Here is a 20,826-nt window from a genome sequence, read left to right as displayed (position 1 = left end):
ACTAGGTTGGCAAGAGAGCTCTGCTTAAGATGTGCTGTAGAGTGTCGCCTTCGGTCAAACAGTCGAAAGGGAAGTTGGGTCATGGCACTAGCCACAAAAAGGAAGAACTGGGCCACTGCACACAGTAGTTTGAGACAGGATTTGAACAAGCAGACATGACGGGAAGGCTGGGTCTGCTGCTAGCAGCAAGTCAGGAAAATGATCCGAGTTTCACGTTTCTTTTCCACGAAGGAGCTAAATGCACTCTCAGCTTAGCACTATTCTTGGTGACATCCCTAAAGTCCTAGGCCAGTGGTTCTCAATCTTCCTAATGCTGTGACCTTTTAATACAGGTCCTCACGTTGTGGTGACCCCCAGCCATAAAATTGTTTTGTTGTTACTTCATACCTGTAATTTTGCTACTGTTATGAATCATATCTGATATTTCCAATGGTCCTTGATGGCCTCAAAGGGGTATCGCCCCATAGCTTGATGACCACTGTCCTAGGTGCTCACACTGAGGCAATAATCAGCGTTAACATGGGCAGCCCAGAACACAGGCTGTGAAACCGGAGGAACTAGAAGCTGCACTCACCACTTAACCATGTGACTGACTATTCTTAGGTCTCAGCTTCCTCATTTGTAAAAAGCAAATGAAAACTCCAGCTTTCATCGAGTTGCTGGAAGAGTGAAACAGGGTACTGAACCCAACACACATACAGCACAGGCAGTAACCGAAACGCCAAGTGAGATGTCTGGTCCAGCCCAGCTTTTAGCTGCTCAACAGAGAATGACAGCCTAGCAACCAGGGGCAGCGAGGGGGAGGGGAGACTGCAACGTTTTGGTGAAAGTGAAGGTTTTAGAAATAACTGTTAGCACTGCCTCCTTCAAAACTTCAGCTCCTCCTGGGTGTCATGATGGGGACAGAGCTCTAGGACCCATGGTGAATAAATTAAAATGGCTTGGCAGGGTAATATGGGAAATGGGAAAGGCAGGGACAAAAACAAAAACAAAAAACCAGGCAATCACAAAAATATGCATTTCCCTTATAAAAATCCAAAAAAGAAGCTTCTCTGTTGATGGTGAGAGATACAATTTAATACTATATCCTTTTAGCAAAATAATAGTATTAGGGTCTTCCCTGGGTACTATGACTTAACCAGTCATGGGCTCCGTTAACAATACCAGAGATGAGTTCCATCTTGTGGACTGCGTTTTTAGTCCACAAGGTGGATTTTAATCCAGAAGGTGGTTGGTTACTCTATAACAGCTACACCACTAGTGCACCAGTGAGAATACCTTGCCAAGACAGTTCATAGAGTTTATGGCTGGGTAAAATTGCTTAATACTTTTCTCCCCTGGTAGTATAAGGGGCACACAGCACTGTAAAAGCTGTCCAGTAGAGATGAAGCTTTCTGGCTACTGCCATCTTGAGTCTCCATGTTCTCTGACTAAAATGTGTGGTGTGCTTAATAATTAAGTCTTACCATCAAGTTATAGCAGTAGCAATAGGCTGTAATGTTTAAGGGGCCTCTATGGTCCACGTGACCAACGTGAAAAAGGAGAACTCATACCTGGCATTGGGCTTTTTATTTGATTGCCTATGGTGCCTCGGGGAGGCATGTCCCGCTAGTATTAATAACGCCATTTAAACTCTTTTTATATGTGTGTATATTTTAGGAGGTTTCTACAATAGTAGGTTTCTGTGTGGCATTTTCTATGGTCTTTAGTATTAGTGATCCCTCCTCGTACACCCTTCTATCCTACCCAACAAGACCCCGGCCCAGTTAAGAAAAAAAGTTTTACTGCGGATCATTTTTCAGGGGCTGGAGAGATGGCTCAGAGGTTAAGAGCATTGTTTGCTTTTCCAGAGGTTCTGAGTTCAATTCCCAGCAACCACATGGTGGCTCACAACCATCTATAATGAGATCAGTACCCTCTTCCAGCAGGCAGGCACACATGCAGGCAGAACATTGTATACTAAATCAAATAAATAATAAATAAATTGTAAAAAAAAAATCATTACAGCTATTACAGTATCCTGATGAAAAAAGCTTTAAAGTTTAGTGGACCTAAGAGTCTCCTGATAAGCTGATTTAAAATGCAGCAACTAGATCTAGAGAAACAGCTCATTAGGTAAAGTGATGTACAATTATTAGAACCTGAGTTCTAGCCCCAGACCCCAGGTAAAAACAAGCCAGGTGTGGTAGAGCATATTTCTGTAATCCCTATGCTGGAGACACAGAGAGAAATGGATTCATGAGGCTCACTGGGGGCCAGCCTAGCCCAGCCCCAGGTTCAGTGAGAGACCCTGTTATCAGTGGTCAGAGTCTGGGCTGGTTGTCACCAGGGTCTTGGCCTCCTATCCAAAGACTTGAAAATAAGAGCTCACACAAATTCACAAAAGAAGCAATATGACTATATTCTTGGGAAGCAGTAAGACAGCTTGAAGGGGGCATAATGTCAAGATGGACAGCTGGCCATGTGAGTGCTCAAAGACCCAGCTCACGTTTGGAGCTTCCTTTTACAGCATTCAAGAAAAGGAGGAGTTTATTGCTAAGGGGTATAGTCTGGGCAGTTCTTTATTTTGATTGATAGATTAGACCGTACATTCATTTTTCTCTACTGTGCATGTCCATTCCCACAATGCATCTGGTTTTGACCATACTCATACCCAACTATGCATAGGTATATGATTGTAAATAAGTGTTCTCTGTGAAATGTCTCTAGAGAACTCAGTTTTGTATGACTGAGCATGTACCCAAAACCAGTTCAAGCCAGATTGGCCCTTCTAGTCTTCATATGTTTTTGTTTTGTTTTGTCTTCTTTGTTTTAGTCTTCATATCTTGATACATTAACTAGAAACTACCAGCCAGGTTTGGTGGCTCACATCCTTAATCCCAGCACTGTGAGGCGGAGGCAGGCGGATCTCTGTGAGTTCAAGCCAGCCTGGTCTACAGAGTGAGTACAGGACATCCAGGGCTACAGAGAGAAACCCTGTCTCAAAATAATAATAATAATAATAATAGTAATAATAATAACAATAATAATAATTTTTAAAAATAGAAACCACCTAATTTCAGGAAAGCAGTAAGTTGTGCTGGGTAGCACACCATTGTGATCTTTGGCCAAGGCCAAGCAAGATCATTGAGTTTGAAAAAAATCTTGTTACATGGTGAGACCCTCTCTCCAAAGCAAAAAGGAAACACTTGTGTAAAAATACTTTCTATATAGCATCTGGATCTCTGGAGCTCAGAGAACATTTGGTTGTGGTGAACACTTGGCGTTAGGTTGTTTCCATACCTTTTAGTTAGATGCTTTAATTTAGGTATGTGAGGTGTAAATAGGATGCTACCTTCCTGTATATGGGGGTGGGCAGCTTACCTGCCTACTGTCCACCTACCTCTTTAAACCCTGGATTTGGGTTAGTAGCAGGGCAATCAGGTCCTTACCTGAATGAAATCTTGTAAAATACTGCTTTATTGGTTGCAAGAGAAGGCTCTAGAATCCGCACAGATTTCCATCTTTCACGCTGTCTTTCATATTCACATGCTTTATTTTATTTACTGATTTTTCTTCAGCATTTATAAATTACAATAATTGATGCCTGATAAATGATACAGTAAGAATGTGGAAATACTTTCTTACTTTTCCTTGATTCACCCACGGTTGGCACTAGGGAGAGTCTGAAGCCTTATTTGAAGTTGCTCACTCTTCCCCTCCAAGGGGCAAAGGAAGAAGGGAAGAAAGGAGGGAAGGAAGGAGGGAAGGAAGGAGGACACACCTGTTTGATTGTTACCAGAGGTGGGGAAAGGCTATTGTTCAAAGATGGGGGAATATGTAGGCTGATACAGGGGCTCTGAGGTGGCTAGGCGCACTGTTGGAGAGAGGTGTATGTACAATAATATTGCAGGTGAAGAAACGAGGCTGCCAAGTGCGTTACAACAAGTGTGGGGTACATAACCTCAAACCAACCGGGAATTCCAAACTAAACTGTCTCCTATGTTTGTAGGTCCCAACTCTGTCTCAAAAACCAAAATGGACACAATCTGAGTAACAAAACTTCTGGCCTCCACTTGAAAACACACACACATGTACACACAAACACACACATACATACATACATAATCACACACACTCACATACATACATACACAATTACGCACACACACACATACACACACACACATACAGAATAATAAATAAATGCAGAAGCTAGCCCATACCTCAGTCTGGGGATATTTAAATCCTGAGAGTAGGCCTTAAAAACTTGGGTTTTATTTGTTTGGGTTTTTTGTTTGGTTTTTTTGTTTTTTGTTTTTAAAGACAGGGTCTCTCTGTGTTAGCCTTGGCTGTCCTGGACTCACTGTGTAGACCAGGCTGGCCTCAAACTCACATCGATCCGCCTGCCTCTGCCTCCCGAGTGCTGTGATTAAAGGCGTGCGCCACACCTGGCACCTTATTTGTTTGTTTTAAAATTTTGTTTTGTTTTTGCTTGTTTGGTTTCCTTTTTTAACAGTCTTACTCTGAGCCTGGCGTAGTGGCGTGCGCCTTTAATCCCAGCACTCGGGAGGCAGAGGCAGGCGGATCACTGAATTCGAGGCCAGCCTGATTTACAAAGTGAGTCTAGGCCAGCCAAGGCTACACAGAGAAACCCTGTCTTGAAAAACAAAAACAAAAAGCAAAACAGTCTTACTCTGTAATAAACACTTGCCTAGAACTCTCCATGTTGCCCACGCTGGCCTGTAACTCAAACCCTCCTGCCTCAACTTCTCAAGGGCTGGGATCGTAGGTATGCACCGTCACACCCACTGGGAAGCCGCGCTTTACACTGGTGCTGCACTTTAAAGTGGACGCCAGAAGTTCAAAGACTGCACTTTGAGATACAGAGCAGATGAAGGCAGCGGGGTCAGTGAGCTGGTAGAGGACTGGCCACCCTTCCGGAGTGCAGCCTGCCAGCCCCTCCCACCTTCCCATCCCCCAGTTCTCTGTATGAGCATAACGAAAGTGTGGGAAAGCTACACGTTCTTAGCAACGGTGGTACTTCAGTACACATAGGTTGGCATGTAGCTCAGTAGGTAAAGAGCTCGCTTTGTATGCATGAGGTCCCGGGTTTGAACCTAAGCGCCACATAAACCAGGCGTAATCCATGCCTGTACTCTCAGCATTGGGCAGGTGGAGATGGTGGGAGGGGGAGATGAAAAATTCAAAGTCTTCTTAAGCTACATAGTAACTCTGAGGCCAGCCTGACCTACATGAGACCCTCCCCCTCAACTCCCAATCAAAATGAAATATAAAACAGAAACAACAGAAAGCGCTCCAACCCACATGTATCTGCCCCTTCCAACTACCAGGCCTCCTGACCCAAGTGTGCTGGATGTAAAGTATTGGACATTTGTGTTCACCCTGGGGTCAACCTTAAGGAACTTCTGCTCCGAGGGCCAGATACTTGCTCAATGCATCCTCATAGATCACAGCCCCTAATAGAGCCATCAAGGGCGGCAGGGGGTGGGGCAGGAGCATCGGGAGGATGAGGCTTCATTACCCTCAGACAAAGGCTTACAGCAGTTCCCTCCTATGCATTCAGCAGCCTGTATAGGATTAGTGTATACAGCATGTTTAGAAGGCCCCATGCTATATCCCATTGAGGTCAGTGTCAAAGGCATGAATGCCTTTTGCTGAGGCAGGGGGAGCCCTCTGAAACTATATTTTCCCTTTTTAAAGCAAGAGTCCCAGCAAGGCTGTTAGAGGTGCCCTAGAGGTCTACAGCCATTGTTGCCTGTGCCCTGAGCAGTCTCTGGCTTGCTCTCGCCCCTCCCTGGCTCCCTCTGTGACTTGCGTGTGTTGCCCCTAGACCATGGGCTCAGGGGCCTCTCTAGCCAAAGCTGCTGACTCTGACCACAGCCTTTCTCTGGACTGTGTTCATTTGCATCAAGCTGCTGAGGGTGGAGGAGTTATATAGGCTCCGGGCCATTCACCAGAGGATTAGGCCTGGGCCGAGGGTGCAGCAGGAGAGAGGCCGCAGTGAAGGCCAGGTTCCACAGCCGGTCACCATGCCCTACCTGCTGCCAGGATTCTTCTGTGACAGGGTGATCCGAGAAAGGGACAGGAGAAATGGAGAGGGCACAGTGTCACAGCCTCTCAAGTTTGAGGGGCAGGATTTTGCCGTACTCAAACAACGGTGTCTGGCTCAGAAGTGCCTCTTTGAAGACCGTGTCTTCCCAGCAGGCGTGCAGGCCCTCGGCTCACATGAGCTGAGCCAGAAAGCCAAGATGAAGGCCATCACATGGAAGAGGCCAAAGGTAGGGATGAGGGGCATGGAACTTCCAAATAGATGTTGGAGTAACGGTGGTCAGGCCCTGAGGCCTCAGCCCCAAGTACCTCGCTAAATATTTCAGAGTGCTAATGCATAGGATTATCAGGTAGGATCAGTCAGCTCGGCAGAAGTTTCGGGAAGGGAGAGTGGAGCAGCAAAGAGAGCAGAGGCTTGACGCTCCAGGGACCACAGAGGGGGCGAACAATAAAGAAGGAGGAACAGTAACAGAAGGAGGGAGCGAAGCCTTAACCTTCCAGCCGAAGCTGGCTCATCAGCATGGTGTCAAGTCTGTTTGAACAGAAAGGTCCCTGTTGACCAGCCAGGCTCCTTCCTAGGGGAAACAGTGGCTCCAGGCTGACCTATCCAGGGGCAGGGGAGCTCCAGCCTGTCAGGAGGAGTGGATCAGTGTGTAGAAGCACGTGGGACAAAACCCTTCTTCCTGCCAGGAGCTGCCCATAGCTGCGTTTAGAGCTGGCGAGGATTGTGTGTGCAAACCCAGATGATCTATAAGGTGGATTCGTTAGCATATATGCAAATTTGAACTCTTAAATTTCTTTTAAAATTTTTTGTTGTTGTTGTTGGTTTTGGTTTTTTGAGACAGGGTTTCTCTGTGTAGCCTTGGCTGTCCTAGACTCATTTTGTAGACCAGGCTGGCCTCAAACTCACAGGGATCCACCTGCCTCTGCCTCCCAAGTGCTGGGATTAAAGGCGTGCGCCACCACGCCTGGCTCCACTCTTTTTAAATTTCTAATTAAATTTCTAGTTTTACAATTACAGGTTTACATAAAAACTGTAAACGTAACCCTGGGCTCCCATCTGTGGTTCTGCTTCCTGCAGCTTTAGTTACCTGTGGTCAACTGCAGCACAAAAATACTAAGTAGAAAATTCTTGAAATAGTCCAGAAGTTTTAAATAGCCTCCACACTACTGTATATTGTTTTAATTATTCTATTTTATTCTAGTGTTACTCATCTCTCATTGTCTAATTTGTGTTGAAGCATTCTCAGTGTCTGTATAGGAAGGAGTTTAATATAGGAAGGGGTTTTCCTCATTTCTGATGAGCTATGTTCAGTTTCACAGAGCACTAGGGAAGTATTTTGTAAAACACCCCTCAGTTGTCACCTGTCTCTACTTCTCTTCTGACTGGACTGAGGTTATGGATTTGTATGTATGTAGGCATGTATGAATATATTTGTATATATGTGTATACATATATAATTTTATATTTTTAAGTGTATATTTTGCATGCACGCATGCCACATGCAGTGCTCCTGGAGGCCAGAAGAGGGCACTGGAACCCTTATAACTGGAGCTTCAAGTCATTGTGTGGTAGGGTTCTCTGCAAGAACAGCGAGTGATGGCGCAGGCCTTTAGCAGATGAATCACTGTGAATTCAAGGCCAGCCTGGTCTACAAAGCGAGTCCAGAACAGCCAAGGCTAACACAGAGCGACCCTGTCTTGGAAGAAAGGAAGAAAGAAAGAAAGAAAGAAAGAAAGAAAGAAAGAAAGAAAGAAAGAGAAACAACAACAAAATACCACAATGGAGAGCACTTGAGGTGTGACACCAAGGCTGACCACTAGCCTCCACGTGCACACATACATAAAAGATGGGTTTTGTTATGACATCTTCATAATATATATTTTATTTGCTTATATTTATCCCTCATTTCTCTTTCTTCCTTTTCTCTTCCTCCTTCCACTACTATCCCTCCTCTTCCCAAACAATCACCCTTGTTCTATCTCCTCTCTCTCTCTTTTGAAAAGATTTATTTATGTATTATGTATAGTGTTCTGCTTGCGTGTACACCTGCACACCAGAAGAGGGCATCAGATGGCTGTGAGCCACCATGTGGGTGCTGGGAATTGAACTCAGGACCCTGGAAGAGCAGCCAGTGCTCTTAACCTCTGAGCCATCTCTCCAACCTCTTTCTTCTCTTTTTAAAACTTAAAAAAATCTTTGACTTTTTGAAATAGAGTCTCACAGAGCCCAGGCTGGTCTCAAACTTGGTGTGTAGCCAAAAATAACCTTAACTCTTTACCTTCTGCTTCCATTTACCCAAGTTCTGGGAGTATAGGCATGTACCACTATGCCAATGTCACCTTTCTACTTTCATCTTTTTTTTTTTAACCTTTCAAATTTCTTTATTTTTGATGAGCAGTAACTAACTGAAGTGGTTCTGCTTATGCATTATCTACAGGGCTCAGTAGCTGTGAGAGCAAAGCTTGTGTTCTCCTGGCTTCCCCATATGGGAAGACACCCAGTGGTTTGTAGGGGACCAGGAGAGTCCCAGAGCTTGGGGGATGGGGGCTTCATCACTCATCATTCCTTTTCATAAATTTTGCAGGTGTACCGGACCATCATATGCAGGGCTTTGTGCACGCTATACAAGCATTCTCCCTACTGAGCCACACCACATCACCCCTCTTTTTAAACCTAGATTTCCCAGTTACGAGAAAGCATGTAGGGCTGGAGAGATGGCTCAGAGGTTATGAGCCCTGTCTGCTCTTCCAGAGGTCCTGCGTTCAATTCCCAGCAACCACATGGTAGCTCACAACCATCTAGAATGAGATCTGGTGCTCTCTTCTGGCTTGCAGGTGTACATGCAGGCAGAGCACTGTATACATGATAAATAAATAAAATCTTTTTTTAAAAAGGAGAGAAAGCATGTAATATTTGTTTTTCTAATTCTATTTTAGATTTTTCATTATGGTCTCCAGTTCTATTTTCCTACAAATTACATTATTTTTAAAAATTTATATTTGCTGGGCGCAGTGGAGCACACCTGTAATCCCAACACACCTTTAATCTCAGGACTCGAGAGGCAGAGGCAGGAGGAGCTCTGTGAGTTCAAGGCCAGCCCAGTCTACAAAGAGAGCCAGGGCTGTTACACAGAGAAACTCTGTCTTTAAAAACCAAAAATTAAAAGGGAAAAATTTATATGTATACATATAGTATGCACATATAGGTATACTACATACGAATACGCACATATATACATATATTTGAGGAGTGGTATGTACCATATAGTATTCACATATAGATATACTATATACAGATGCGCACATATGTACATATACATATTTTTGAGGGGTGATGTGTGCCATAGAGTCTGTGATCAAAGGGCAACTTGCAGGAGTTGGTTCTCTCCTTTCACTATGTGGGTCCTGGGTATTACACTCATGTTATCAAGCTAGTATTGATTACCTTCACCTGCCGATCTTTCTCACTGGCCCAAATTGTGTTCTTCTTTTTAGCTGAATAAGATTCTGTTGTGTGTATATAACACATGTTCTCAGTACATTCTTCTGGGTTTTTTTTTTTTTAATTAATTTAAAAATTTTTTTTACATTCTTCTGTTAATGAACATCTAGGCTACTTCCATAACTTGTCTGTCATGAACAGTACCACAATAAATGCTACAGGAATCTCTGTGATATGTTAATTTAGATCCCCTCACGTGTAGACCTATAAGTATTATAACTGGTCATGTTATAATGCTTTTTAGATTGGGGGTTCTCTTATTGTTGTTTTGATTTTTGTCTGTTTGTTTTGCTTCTGAAGAAACTCCATACTGATTTTAAAAAATATTTATTTTCAGTTTATTTTATGTGTGTGACTTGTTTGTGTGTATGTGAGTACCATTTGCTTCAATCGGTGCTGGACCCCCTGGATTAGACTTACTGACAGCTGTGATCTACTGTGTGGATGCTGAAAGCCAAATCTAGGTCTTCTGCGAGAATAACAAGTACTATTAATTACTGAGCTATCTCTCCAGTGCCTGTTTTGTTTTTGAGAGTTTCATGTGTCCCAAGCTAGCCCCAAACTCACTAATCTGCCAAGAATGACCCCAAACTTTTGGTCCTCCTGCTTCTTCCTTCCAAGTAGCATGATGACAGGTATGTGACACTACACACAGTTTATGCGGTGCTAGGAACCACACCCAGGGCGTGATGACATGTATGTGACACTACACACAGTTTATGGGGTGCTGGGAATCACACCCAGGGCGTGATGACAGGTGTGTGACACTACACACAGTTTATGGGGTGCTGGGAATCACACCCAGGGCGTGATGACAGATATGTGACACTACACACAGTTTATAGGGTGCTAGGAATCACACCCAGGACGTGATGACAGGTGTGTGACTTACACACAGTTTATGGGGTGCTGAGAATCAAACCCAGGGCATGATGATAGGTGTGTGACCCTACACACAGCTTATGGGGTGCTGGGAATCACACCCAGGGCGTGATGACAGGTGTGTGACCCTACACACAGTTTATGGTGTGCTAGGAATCAAACCCAGGGCGTGATGACAGGTGTGTGACACTACACACAGTCTATGGGGTGCTGGAAATCAAACCCAAGGCTTCATGCATTGCTAGGGAAGCTCTCTACCAACTGAGCTACACCCTCAGCCTGTGTGTAAAGTAATTTTAAGTAGCTATTGTACGTGACAGGCAATGAATTACATGCTAAGCCTTCTCCTTTCTGACACCTGATAGATTTTAATAGCCTTACACCACTGGGGCTGGGAAGATATAAACCTCCCAACCTACCTTGTTATCTCCAAGTTCTACATCCCATCTGAAAATTCCCATAAATACCTTGGGCTGTTTCTCTCCATCATACCAGTCCTCAGAGCAAGCTCCTCCTGGCCGTGTGCTTCTAGTTCATGTTTAACCCACGGCTACTCTGCTTACTTTTTTTGTTTTTGTTTGTTTGTTGGTTTGTTTTTTACAGGGTTTCTCTCTGTATCCCTCGCTGTCCTGGATTCACTGTGTGGACCATATTGGCCTCAAACTCACTGAGATTCACCTGCCTCTGCCTCCCAAGTGCTGAGAATAAAGGCATGTGGTGCCACCACACCTGGCCGCGACTCGGCTTCTTCCCCGCTTTCTTCTCTCCTCTCCTTCACAGCAATGTTTTGCTACACAAGGAGGACCATGGTGTGATACGAACGTGCAGTAGAAAGGAGACGTTGACTCTGGGGTGTCTTAGCTCACTTGGGAGAAGTGTGTGGTCGTGAGGAGGGAGACAGAAAAAGAACACACCTTAATTTGGGTTACTGTTGCTGTGATGAAACATCATGACCAAGGCAACTTGGGGAGGAAAGGATTTATTTCAGTTTTCACTTCTGTGACAGTCCATTACTGAGGGAAGTCGGGGCAGGAACTCAAACAGGGCAGGAGCCTGGAAGCAGGGGCTGATGCAGAGGCTATGGAGGGGTGCTGCTTACTGGTTTGTTCAAGGCTTCACTGAGCCTGATTTCTTGTAGGACCCAGGACCACCAGGCCAGGGATAAAGCCACGTGCAATGGGCTGGGCCTTCCCCCATCAATCACTAATTCAGAATGCTCTAATGCCAGATCTTATGGAAGCACTTTCTCAATTAGGGTTCACTCCTTTCAGATAACTCTAGCTTGTGTCAAGTTAACATAAAACTAGCCAGCACAGAACACTTTGAAGCAATAACAGAGTTTCTTGAATCTGTGAAGAACATTAAAATCAAAACACTGAATCTTTAACTAGTTTAAAAGTTAAAAAGAAAGACACTGAAATCAAGAGCGCCCCCTGTTGGCTGCTGATGTGCTGGCTTGGAAACTGCAGGGGCTGTGGCTGCTGTGGGTAGATTTGCTCCTTCCAACAAATCCGTAGGAGGCAGGTGAGGCTCACACCAGATTTACTGTCTGCTTCCCCAGCTGCCAAGGCCTGTGGACCCTGGGACATAGCTGACTCTAGATATTTATGTCCCAAATTTTAGAAAGGAATTTATTTTTTTTTTCTTCTAGCCATGAGTTCCGCTGTCACTTTGTCCCCCTCTCAAGGTACATGCTACTCAGGAGACAGCGTGGGAAAGAAGAGGGGTGAGGCTTCGGGCAATTTTCTTACCCTCTCTGATCCTCAGTTGTTTATTGTTCGTTTTGAGACAGGTTCTCTCTAGGTAGCCCGGGCTGACCTTGAACTAGCCATGCTCCTGCCTCAGCTCCTCCAGTGCTGGGATTACAGGTGTGCACCGATACACCCAGCTTCTCAGCATCAGCGTTCTGGTTTGAAAGAGTGATGTTGGCCAGGCGGTGGTGGCACACCCCTTTAATCCCAGCACTTGGGAGGCAGAGGCAGGTGGATCTCTGTGAGTTCGAGGCCAGCCTGCTCTACAGAGCCACCGGCTCAGCCCAGAACTCCTACAGTTACTAACATTACCTGGTTGTTTCCTTTTTATCCCACAGGAAATTTGTGAGAATCCTCGATTTATCATCGGTGGAGCCAACAGGACTGACATCTGCCAAGGAGATCTGGGTAGGAAACTCCCTCCGCATTACCCTGCCAGGTGACCAAAGGCTAGTTAGTCAGTGAGACAGATCTCTGTTCAGGATGTGAAGGAAGAAATTCTGTTTTTTTTTTCTTTTAATACATCTCAGAATGGTTTTTAATTTTAATTTTTTAATTTTTCGAGACAAGGTTTCTCTATGTAGCCTTGGCTGTCCAGGAACTCACTCTGTAGATCAGGCTGGCTTCAAACTCACAGAGATCAGCCTGCCTCTGCCTTCCAAGGGCTGGGATTAAAAATGTGTGTCACACACCTGTGATGGCCAGAGGACACCTTGTGGGGGTCAATTTTTTCTTCTTCTGTGTGGGATCTGGAGGTCCACAACTCTGCACTAAAGGAGTCTTTTTGCCATGTGAAGTAGAGGCCAATGTTCTGTCAGCCTGTCAGCTTGGCTCTTCCACTTCCTTTCCTTTCCTTCCACCTTTTGTTCTGGAAGCCTCCTTCCTGGGCAGACTGTAGGCAAGTTCTATGAAGGGAAATTGGAGAGAACATTTAAATTTAAAACTTGACCCAAAAAGGTGAGAACAACTGAAAAACACTGGCTTCCTTTGTTCCAGAAAGAGAGGCTGAAGGTGTTGGGTGCTGGGACTTCCGGTGCCTGAGGGACACTGCCTAGAGTGTGGGAAAACTAAGATCTGAGCCCTTCAAATAAATACACTGCTTCTGAGGACAGGCTGGCTGATTCAAAAGAGGGAGATAAGTGGCTTGGGCAGTTGTCAGCCCCTACCCACCAGCAGGGTGGCAGTTAGCCTGGGCCCCTAGTAGACAGCTGTGGGACTGTTAGGGTACCAGTTATATCTCTTTGCCAGGCTCGGTGCCCTCTGTAGAATGGTCCTGGGGCAGCTAGCTGCCTAACAGGCCTGTCTTCTGATGCACATCTACTTAGGGGATGGTTCTCTGACACACAGCTTTCCTTGGTGCCGCAAGGGGAAATGGGCTCACCCCGCAAAGACACGTGCTCTGTCTCCACTGAGGCCCTAGAAGGAGGACTCAGTTGACCTTAGGAAAGCATCTAATCCTGAGAGAACGAGTCATCCTGCTCCTCGTGATGCTGAGGAGGAGTTGCTGTCACTCTGCTTGCCTGGGCTCACACCTAGGTGGGGGCAGACAGGAAGTAAGGCAGTAGCACCGTGAGCATCCCAGTTCTTCAGCCATGGGGAGCTTCTGGCTGGGGCTGGGCCTTCTCTTCCCAGAGGGGCAGCCCCCATCTGACTGCCTGGGTCTGTGTTCGCCTGCAGGGGACTGCTGGTTTCTTGCAGCCATCGCTTGCCTGACCCTGAATGAGCGGCTGCTTTTCCGAGTTATACCCCATGATCAAAGTTTCACTGACAACTATGCAGGGATCTTCCACTTCCAGGTGAGGACACGGGAATGTGGTTGAGGCACCTGCCAGGCGTCAGTTAATGCATTAAGGATAACCTCGGAGAAGGCACCAGAATGTTCCGTTGCATTAAGAATGAAAACAAAGTTACCTTCTCTTGGATTTGTTTAACCAAGAGCCAGCCTACTATTCTCTGTGTCTTTCATCTGCCCATAGTCTGTAGTATCTGATATATGTCGTGTGTGTGTGTGTGTGTGTGTGTGTGTGTGTGTCTGTCTGTCTGTCTGTCTGTCTGTCTGTCTGTCTGAATCTGTGCCTGCCTCTAACAGAGGGCTTTGCTTTGTAATTATTGAACAGCATGGAAAACACAGCTTGGGAAAAGAATGAGAGATTGTTGGCAGAAATCTTGAACAGATTTTTACAAGGAAAGAAGTTACTTTACTAACCCCATGTTACCCAGAACAGCACTCAAAAAGCCACAACCATATTATCAACATATGTCCACATGTTGCTTCAAACATTTATGGGATATTCGTTGCTTAAGGTTGCTTCCCACCTCTTGTCTGTTTCCAGTAGAGTATCACCCCAGCATGCATCATCTTAAAGCTATGCATGTAGCCTAGGTTGTAAAGGCAAACTACATGGAAAATCCTAACACAACAAGGTTGGTTACACTGTTCTCTCTCTCTTTTTAAATGTATTTATTTTTATTTTATGTGCATTGGTGTTTTGCCTGCATGTTTGTCTGTGTGAGAGTGGCAGCTCAGAGTTGTAACTCTAAGACAGTTGTAAGCTGCCATGTGGGTGCTGAGAATTGAACCTGGGTCCTCTGGAAGAGCAGTCAGTGCTCTTAACCGCTGAGCCATCTCTCCAGCCCCTACACTGTTCTCTTAAAGGCCAGTTAAACTTAAACGGGATGAGTACACATTGGGCAGCAGGTTAACTACATAGTCCTATATGATCTCAAGGCATATTGTTAACTTGGCTGCAAGGCCCACAAATAGTTCAGTCTCTTTGGGATCAAGAGATGTTTTCAGAAAAATATGCCACCACACAGCCACAGTACCCACCATTGGTCTCCTGTCCTCCACTTCCCAATGGGCCCAGGAAAGGTGCCATACACCTACCCATGGCAATGACCCCTTTACTGCTACAAGTTTTGTGAGGAAGCAGTTGTTTATCTGTGCCTCCTGACTTACATACTTTCCACTGTGCCCCAGAAAGGGAGGGAGGAAGGCATCCTGTCTGTTGGCCCCTGTGTCTATTTTTGCCCTCCAGCTGGCTGGTTGTTATGTTATTGCCTGCAGCCCCCTCAAACAGGTTCTTGAGATGCCTACTCTAAAAGTGCTGGAGCCCTTTGGGTTTTTGCTGGAATCTGTGGTTCATGAACCATAGCTCTTATACTCTGTATCCTTGCCAACTGAGTTTATACCAAGTCCATAACTTTCCTTCCTAGGCCCTGCAAGAACATTCTAGTTCTCTGAGCATTTCGTTGCTACTTTGACAAAGACCTGAAATTATTGGTTGTAGAATCAATTTATCCCCTAGAACTTTCCTGGGTACTGATCACCTTGGCACAGAGACATATTCTGAGCTGGATCAGAACAGACCTGAACCCTGCATGTGAGGATCTGGAACTTTCTGGGGTTCTGAGCAGTCTGCCTCCAGCCCTGAAAACTCCTAATGTTCAGAATGAGTCAGATTCCTCAGATGACATTCCGCTAATATCAGCATACTCCTATGTGCCCCCTTTTCCATTTGAGTCCTTCATTTTGTCATCAAGAAATATATAATTCAGCTGGGTGAGGTGGCACAGACTTGTAATCCCAGCACCCAAGAGGCTGAGGCAGGAAGATCATGATAAATTCAAGGCCAGTCTGGGTACCTGGTAAAAACAAGTTGTTTATCTGTGCCACCTGATTTCACACACTTTCAACTGTGCCCCAGAAATGGAGGGAGGAAGGCATCCTGTCTGCTGGCCTGTGTGTCTCAAAAAGAACAGAAAAGAAAGAAGGAGGGGAGGAGAGAAGGAGGAAGGAAAGAAGAGAAAGGGGATAAAAAAAAAAAGTTAGCCCAACAGTTTTTTTAAAAAGATTTATTTATACAGTACTCTGCCTGCATGTAAGCCAGCAGGCCAGAAGAGGGCACCAGATCTATTGTAGATGGTTGTGAGCCTCCATATGGTTGCTGGGAATTGAACTCAGTACCTTTGGAGGAACAGGCACTGTTCTTAACCTCGGAGCCATCTCTCCAGCCCCCAACAGTTTTACTTAATATCACTAGTTCTCAATCCTAGGCACACACTGGAATCCATGAATGTATTGGGATACATGATGTACTTATAACCAGGTCCGTCCCTTACCTGTGAGGGAAGGAGGAAAGTCCAAGCCCTAAGATACTCACAGAGGACCTAGGGATATGCCCAGAATGGGGCTTTGCTTTTGCCACGCACTAAGTGGTCTACAGCTCCCTGTCCTCCAGAAGCTCACAGCCTAGTTAGAGAGAGATCCACACACTCGAAAGCCAGGCTAGAAGGAACAAGATTCAGGGTGCAAAGCCTGGGAGAGGGCAGTGCTTTGGCTCAGAGCCCTGCAGGGTATGCACTCGGATAAGGCAGTCTACGGGTGGGACTGTGCTTCTCGCCTCTTGCAGTTCTGGCGCTACGGAGACTGGGTAGATGTGGTTATTGACGACTGTCTGCCGACATACAACAACCAGCTGGTCTTCACCAAATCCAACCACCGCAATGAGTTCTGGAGTGCTCTGCTGGAGAAGGCTTATGCCAAGTAAGGTGACGGTTAGGGTGGGCGACAGGACTACAGGTGGGGGTATGGCTTTGAAGATTCAGCCCAAGTCTCCCTCACATTGGGCTAGGCATGTATGTACATGTTCCTGGCCATTGAGGGAGTTCAGCCAAGATGCCGAGCCAGCTTGAGATCAGGCCCAGGTACGCGGGGGGCGTAGTGGCACACGCCTTTAATCCCAGCACTCGGGAGGCAGAGGCAGGTGGATCACTGTGAGTTTGAGGCCAGCCTGGTCTACAAAGCGAGTCCAGGACAGCCAAGGCTACACAGAGAGACCCCATCTCCAAAAAAGCAAACCAAAAACATGTACAAAAACCTGTCAGCTTCCCACAGCCAGCTCTCTGACCCTGCCGTCCTGATGGTGGTTTGGGTCTTGGATCAGCTCAGTGCATCTGTGGAGCTCAGCTCCTAGGATCTGACTTGCTTAAGGCCACACACTTGTACCCTATTCAGAACAGCAAGTTGTCTCTTACCTCAGGTGCGCCAGCTCCCCTGCTAGGTTTAGCAGCCCCTGGAAGAGTGCCATGGGGACAGTTGGTGACAATGCATCTGGCCCTCTGTGGCCTCAGGTTAGCTTAGCTGGTCATACTTCCTAGAGCTCCTAGACTCCGGATTGACTTTTGTCCTCTCTCCAAGGCTCCATGGTTCCTATGAAGCCCTGAAGGGTGGAAACACCACAGAAGCGATGGAGGACTTCACAGGAGGGGTGACAGAGTTTTTTGAGATCAAGGATGCCCCCAGTGACATGTACAAGATCATGAGGAAAGCCATCGAGAGAGGCTCCCTCATGGGCTGCTCCATTGATGTAAGTGTGCTTCCCCGGGAAGCCTTTTACTCAGCTAACAGCAGGGCACGGCTCCCTTCTGGGATGAGTGAGTGCTTTAAGGAGCGGGAGCCGGATGGGTTAGACGGCTCACCGGTACTGAGGAAAAAATGGGCTCCCACAACTTGTCCTTTGACTTCTGCACGCACCCTCACCCCACACGAAATAAATGGTTAGAAAAGATATAGGAACTACCAGTGATTCCAGCAATTTAGAAGTCAAGGCAGGAGGATTGTTAGTTCCAGGCAGACCTGGGATGCATAGTGAGATCCTGCTTTTAAAAAGATAGATAGATAAATAGATAAATAGATAAATAAATAAATAAATAAATAAATAAATAGAGCAAAAATGATTCTTGACTTTAAAATTGCCAGTTTTTCCATGGAAATTTATTCCTGAGGATGGGGTAGTTCCCAATTAAAAAACAAAAACCTGAGCAATGACATTCCAAGTCCTAAAATTCTGGCAGGAATAGATCCTGAGGCCCCACCGACAGGCCTCTCTTGTCTAGCCTGCTCAGGCAAGCATCCTCCCAAGCCAACCACATTGCTGGCTGTGGACCTATGCCCATTATTTCCCTTAGAAAGTTCCCTAGTCAGGCCTGGTGTGACAGTGCACACCTTTAATCCCAGCGGGAAGCAGAGGCAGGCGGATCGCTGTGAGTTCAAGGCCAGCCTGGTCTACAAAGCGAGCCCAGGACAGTCAAGGCTACACAGAGAGACCCTGTCTCGAAAAAACAAAACAAAAAAAGAAAGCTCCCTAGTCACTAGCTTTGACTTCACCGCGGTCCTTGAGCTCTGGGCGATCTTCCTGAGACCCTCCCTCAATGCATCAAGGTGATAAGGACTGTGACAGGAACCAGGAGAGGCCACCATGGCCTGGTTTCCCCAAGGGAACAGTAGCCTGGGTAACTCCATTTCAGAGGAAGGGGCGGGGCAAGCTACCTCCTCCCAGCATGCCCTGTGGGTAGGAAGGCTTGGCTGTCAGTCAGCATAAGAGTTACTACACAGGAGAACTCTCCTTTCCCTATCGCTGTCCTGCATCTTTTCTGCATTTGTGCACTGTTGATGTCGCCTCTTTTGCTTTGTCTGTCACTCCCCTCTTTTGTCTCCTTCCCTTTCTTTCCACCCTCCCTTGTTGGCTCTCTTTCCCTTCCCTGGGTTCTCCGCTTTCCTTCCCATCGGGCCTCAGGATGGCACGAACATGACTTACGGAACTTCTCCTTCCGGTCTGAACATGGGGGAGTTGATTGCGCGGATGGTGAGAAATATGGATAACTCGCTGCTCCGGGACTCAGACCTGGACCCCAGGGGCTCAGATGACAGGCCGTCACGGGTGTGTACACCTCCAGCTGTCCGCACTGACTAGCACCCCTTGACCTGCATGCCCCGTCCTGCTGAAGTCGACTCCCCGGAGCAGGCAGTGTGAACAGAACAAATTCCCTCTGCTTTGTTAGCTCTCAGATAAGGAACGCAGGGCCTCGGCCCTGGAAGGCACACGTCTGTACTGACGGACTAGGCCGTACAGAAAATCACAGGTGAAAATGTAGCCTCTATTTTCTTATCTAACAATAACTGCCCAGTATTTGGTATATCATCCGTCTGGGCACGAGCCTAAACTATATTTTTGTTTTTTAAAATCCTACTGTGGGCCAAGCGTGCTGGTGCTCGCCTTTAATCCCGGCACTCGGGAAGCAGAGGCAGGTGGATCACTGTGAGTTCGAGGCCAGCCTGGTCTACAAAGAGAGTTCAGGCCAGCCAAGGCTACACAGAGAAACCCTGTCTCGAAAGTAAATAAATAAATAAAATAAAATCCTATCGTATTATATGTTACATCTTTGCAGCCCTGTTGTTTTGTTGTTCAGGCTCATATTTTTAAAATACAACTAAGTATTCTTTTATAACATTTTAGTAGCTGCACAATATTCTAATGTGCAAATGTCTTATAATTTACTTACTAACACTTTGTTATCGAAAAGTTAGAAGGTTTGGTTTTTTAGTGTTTTTTAAAAGTGCTGTAATAAGCACTTCAATAGAGATGTGCTTGTGTACACACACTCCATGAGACAGGGTCCCAAGAGTAAAACTGCTGTGTAGAGCCAAAAGCCATCTCGGGTAGCCTCTGAGCTAGAATAGGTGTACGGAACAGTGAGTGCTGCCCTGCCCTAGTCTCCGTCAAATGAGGAATAAAATCTAAGAGACTAAGATGAAAAAAGTTCCAGCCTCATCTTCACCTGTCACCCTGAAGAAGGCTTCTGGAAATTATACCCACGTGGCTCCCAGAAGCTCCCCGGCGCGGTTGTCACTAGGCCAGCTGGTGCTGGGATGCCTGTCGGGTGCTCAGGGGACCTTGTACCTAGGAACCCACAAGACCACAGTTGAGCATCTCTGCTCCTGGGACAGCGGTCCTTGCATTCAGACATAGTCATGTCACAGCAGGGAACCACCCCACCCCCCACCCCCGGGTCCTTAGTACTGGGTGTGAGGGAGGGGAGGTGATGGCAGGAGGGCAGTTTAGGTTTTGCTGGACTCCCTTTCTCAAGTCCTGCTTTTGGGAATAGTCACCTCTAGACAGGCTCAGTGAAAAGCACAGACCCCAGATGCCCCCTCTCCTCTGCTGAGGGAGTGGGGTCTAGAAGGGAGGGGCAAATCCTTTTATTCACCTCCTATTCAAGAACCCACCTGGCTCTCTGGCCATCAGGATAGTGTGATCAGCCAGGGTCTAGGGCTGCATCTTCCTGTTGCTCTTGAAAAAGCAGTGAGGAAGCCGGGCAGTGGTGGTGCATCCCTTTCATCCCAGCACTTGGGAGGCAGAGGCAGGCGGATCGCTGTGAGTTCGAGGCCAGCCTGGTCTACAAAGTGAGTCCAGGACAGCCAAGACTACACAGAGAAACCCTGTCTTGAAGAAAAAAAAAAAGTCAGGGTCTGATCCTGGCCGTAAGGCATACTGTCAGGAAAGCACGTCAGCCTTAGTGTGAGATAACTCAGAAACGGACCAGTGTGAGCCCTAGCCTCCAAGCAGCAGGACCTCTGCCCCCCAGCTCCTGACAGGCTGTCTGCCTATTGCTCCACAGACCATTGTTCCGGTGCAGTATGAGACGAGAATGGCCTGTGGGCTGGTCAAAGGTCATGCCTATTCAGTCACTGGGCTGGAGGAGGTGAGTCCTGGAAACCCCTGAGTTGACCTCCCAAAGTCAACACCTTAGCTTTTTCACCACTCACAGAGCTTGCCAGTCAGGTCCAAACTGGGT

At 46.5% G+C, this 20,826-nt stretch overlaps 1 protein-coding gene across 3 annotated transcripts in view; it reads left to right on the top strand.

The window, feature by feature from the left end:
- Positions 1 to 20,826, top strand: part of CAPN3 (calpain 3) — a 43,361-nt gene that overhangs the window by 3,364 nt on the left and 19,171 nt on the right. The window contains exons 2-7 of one of the 3 annotated variants that reach the window (XM_084776373.1): positions 12,528 to 12,597; positions 13,867 to 13,985; positions 16,602 to 16,735; positions 17,390 to 17,558; positions 18,768 to 18,911; positions 20,650 to 20,733. In XM_084776373.1, coding sequence (XP_084632499.1) covers positions 12,528 to 12,597; positions 13,867 to 13,985; positions 16,602 to 16,735; positions 17,390 to 17,558; positions 18,768 to 18,911; positions 20,650 to 20,733 — 720 coding nt within the window. Of the gene's footprint in view, positions 1 to 5,959; positions 6,282 to 12,527; positions 12,598 to 13,866; positions 13,986 to 16,601; positions 16,736 to 17,389; positions 17,559 to 18,767; positions 18,912 to 20,649; positions 20,734 to 20,826 lie in introns of those variants that run through there. The other 2 variants (XM_084776375.1, XM_084776374.1) reach the window with 2 other exon arrangements.

This window comes from Acomys minous, assembly GCF_964271855.1.
Source record: "Acomys minous genome assembly, chromosome: 3".
Lineage (NCBI taxonomy): Eukaryota > Metazoa > Chordata > Mammalia > Rodentia > Muridae > Acomys > Acomys minous.
Note: the sequence above shows the minus strand (reverse complement) of the source record. Positions and strands in the feature narration are given on the sequence as shown.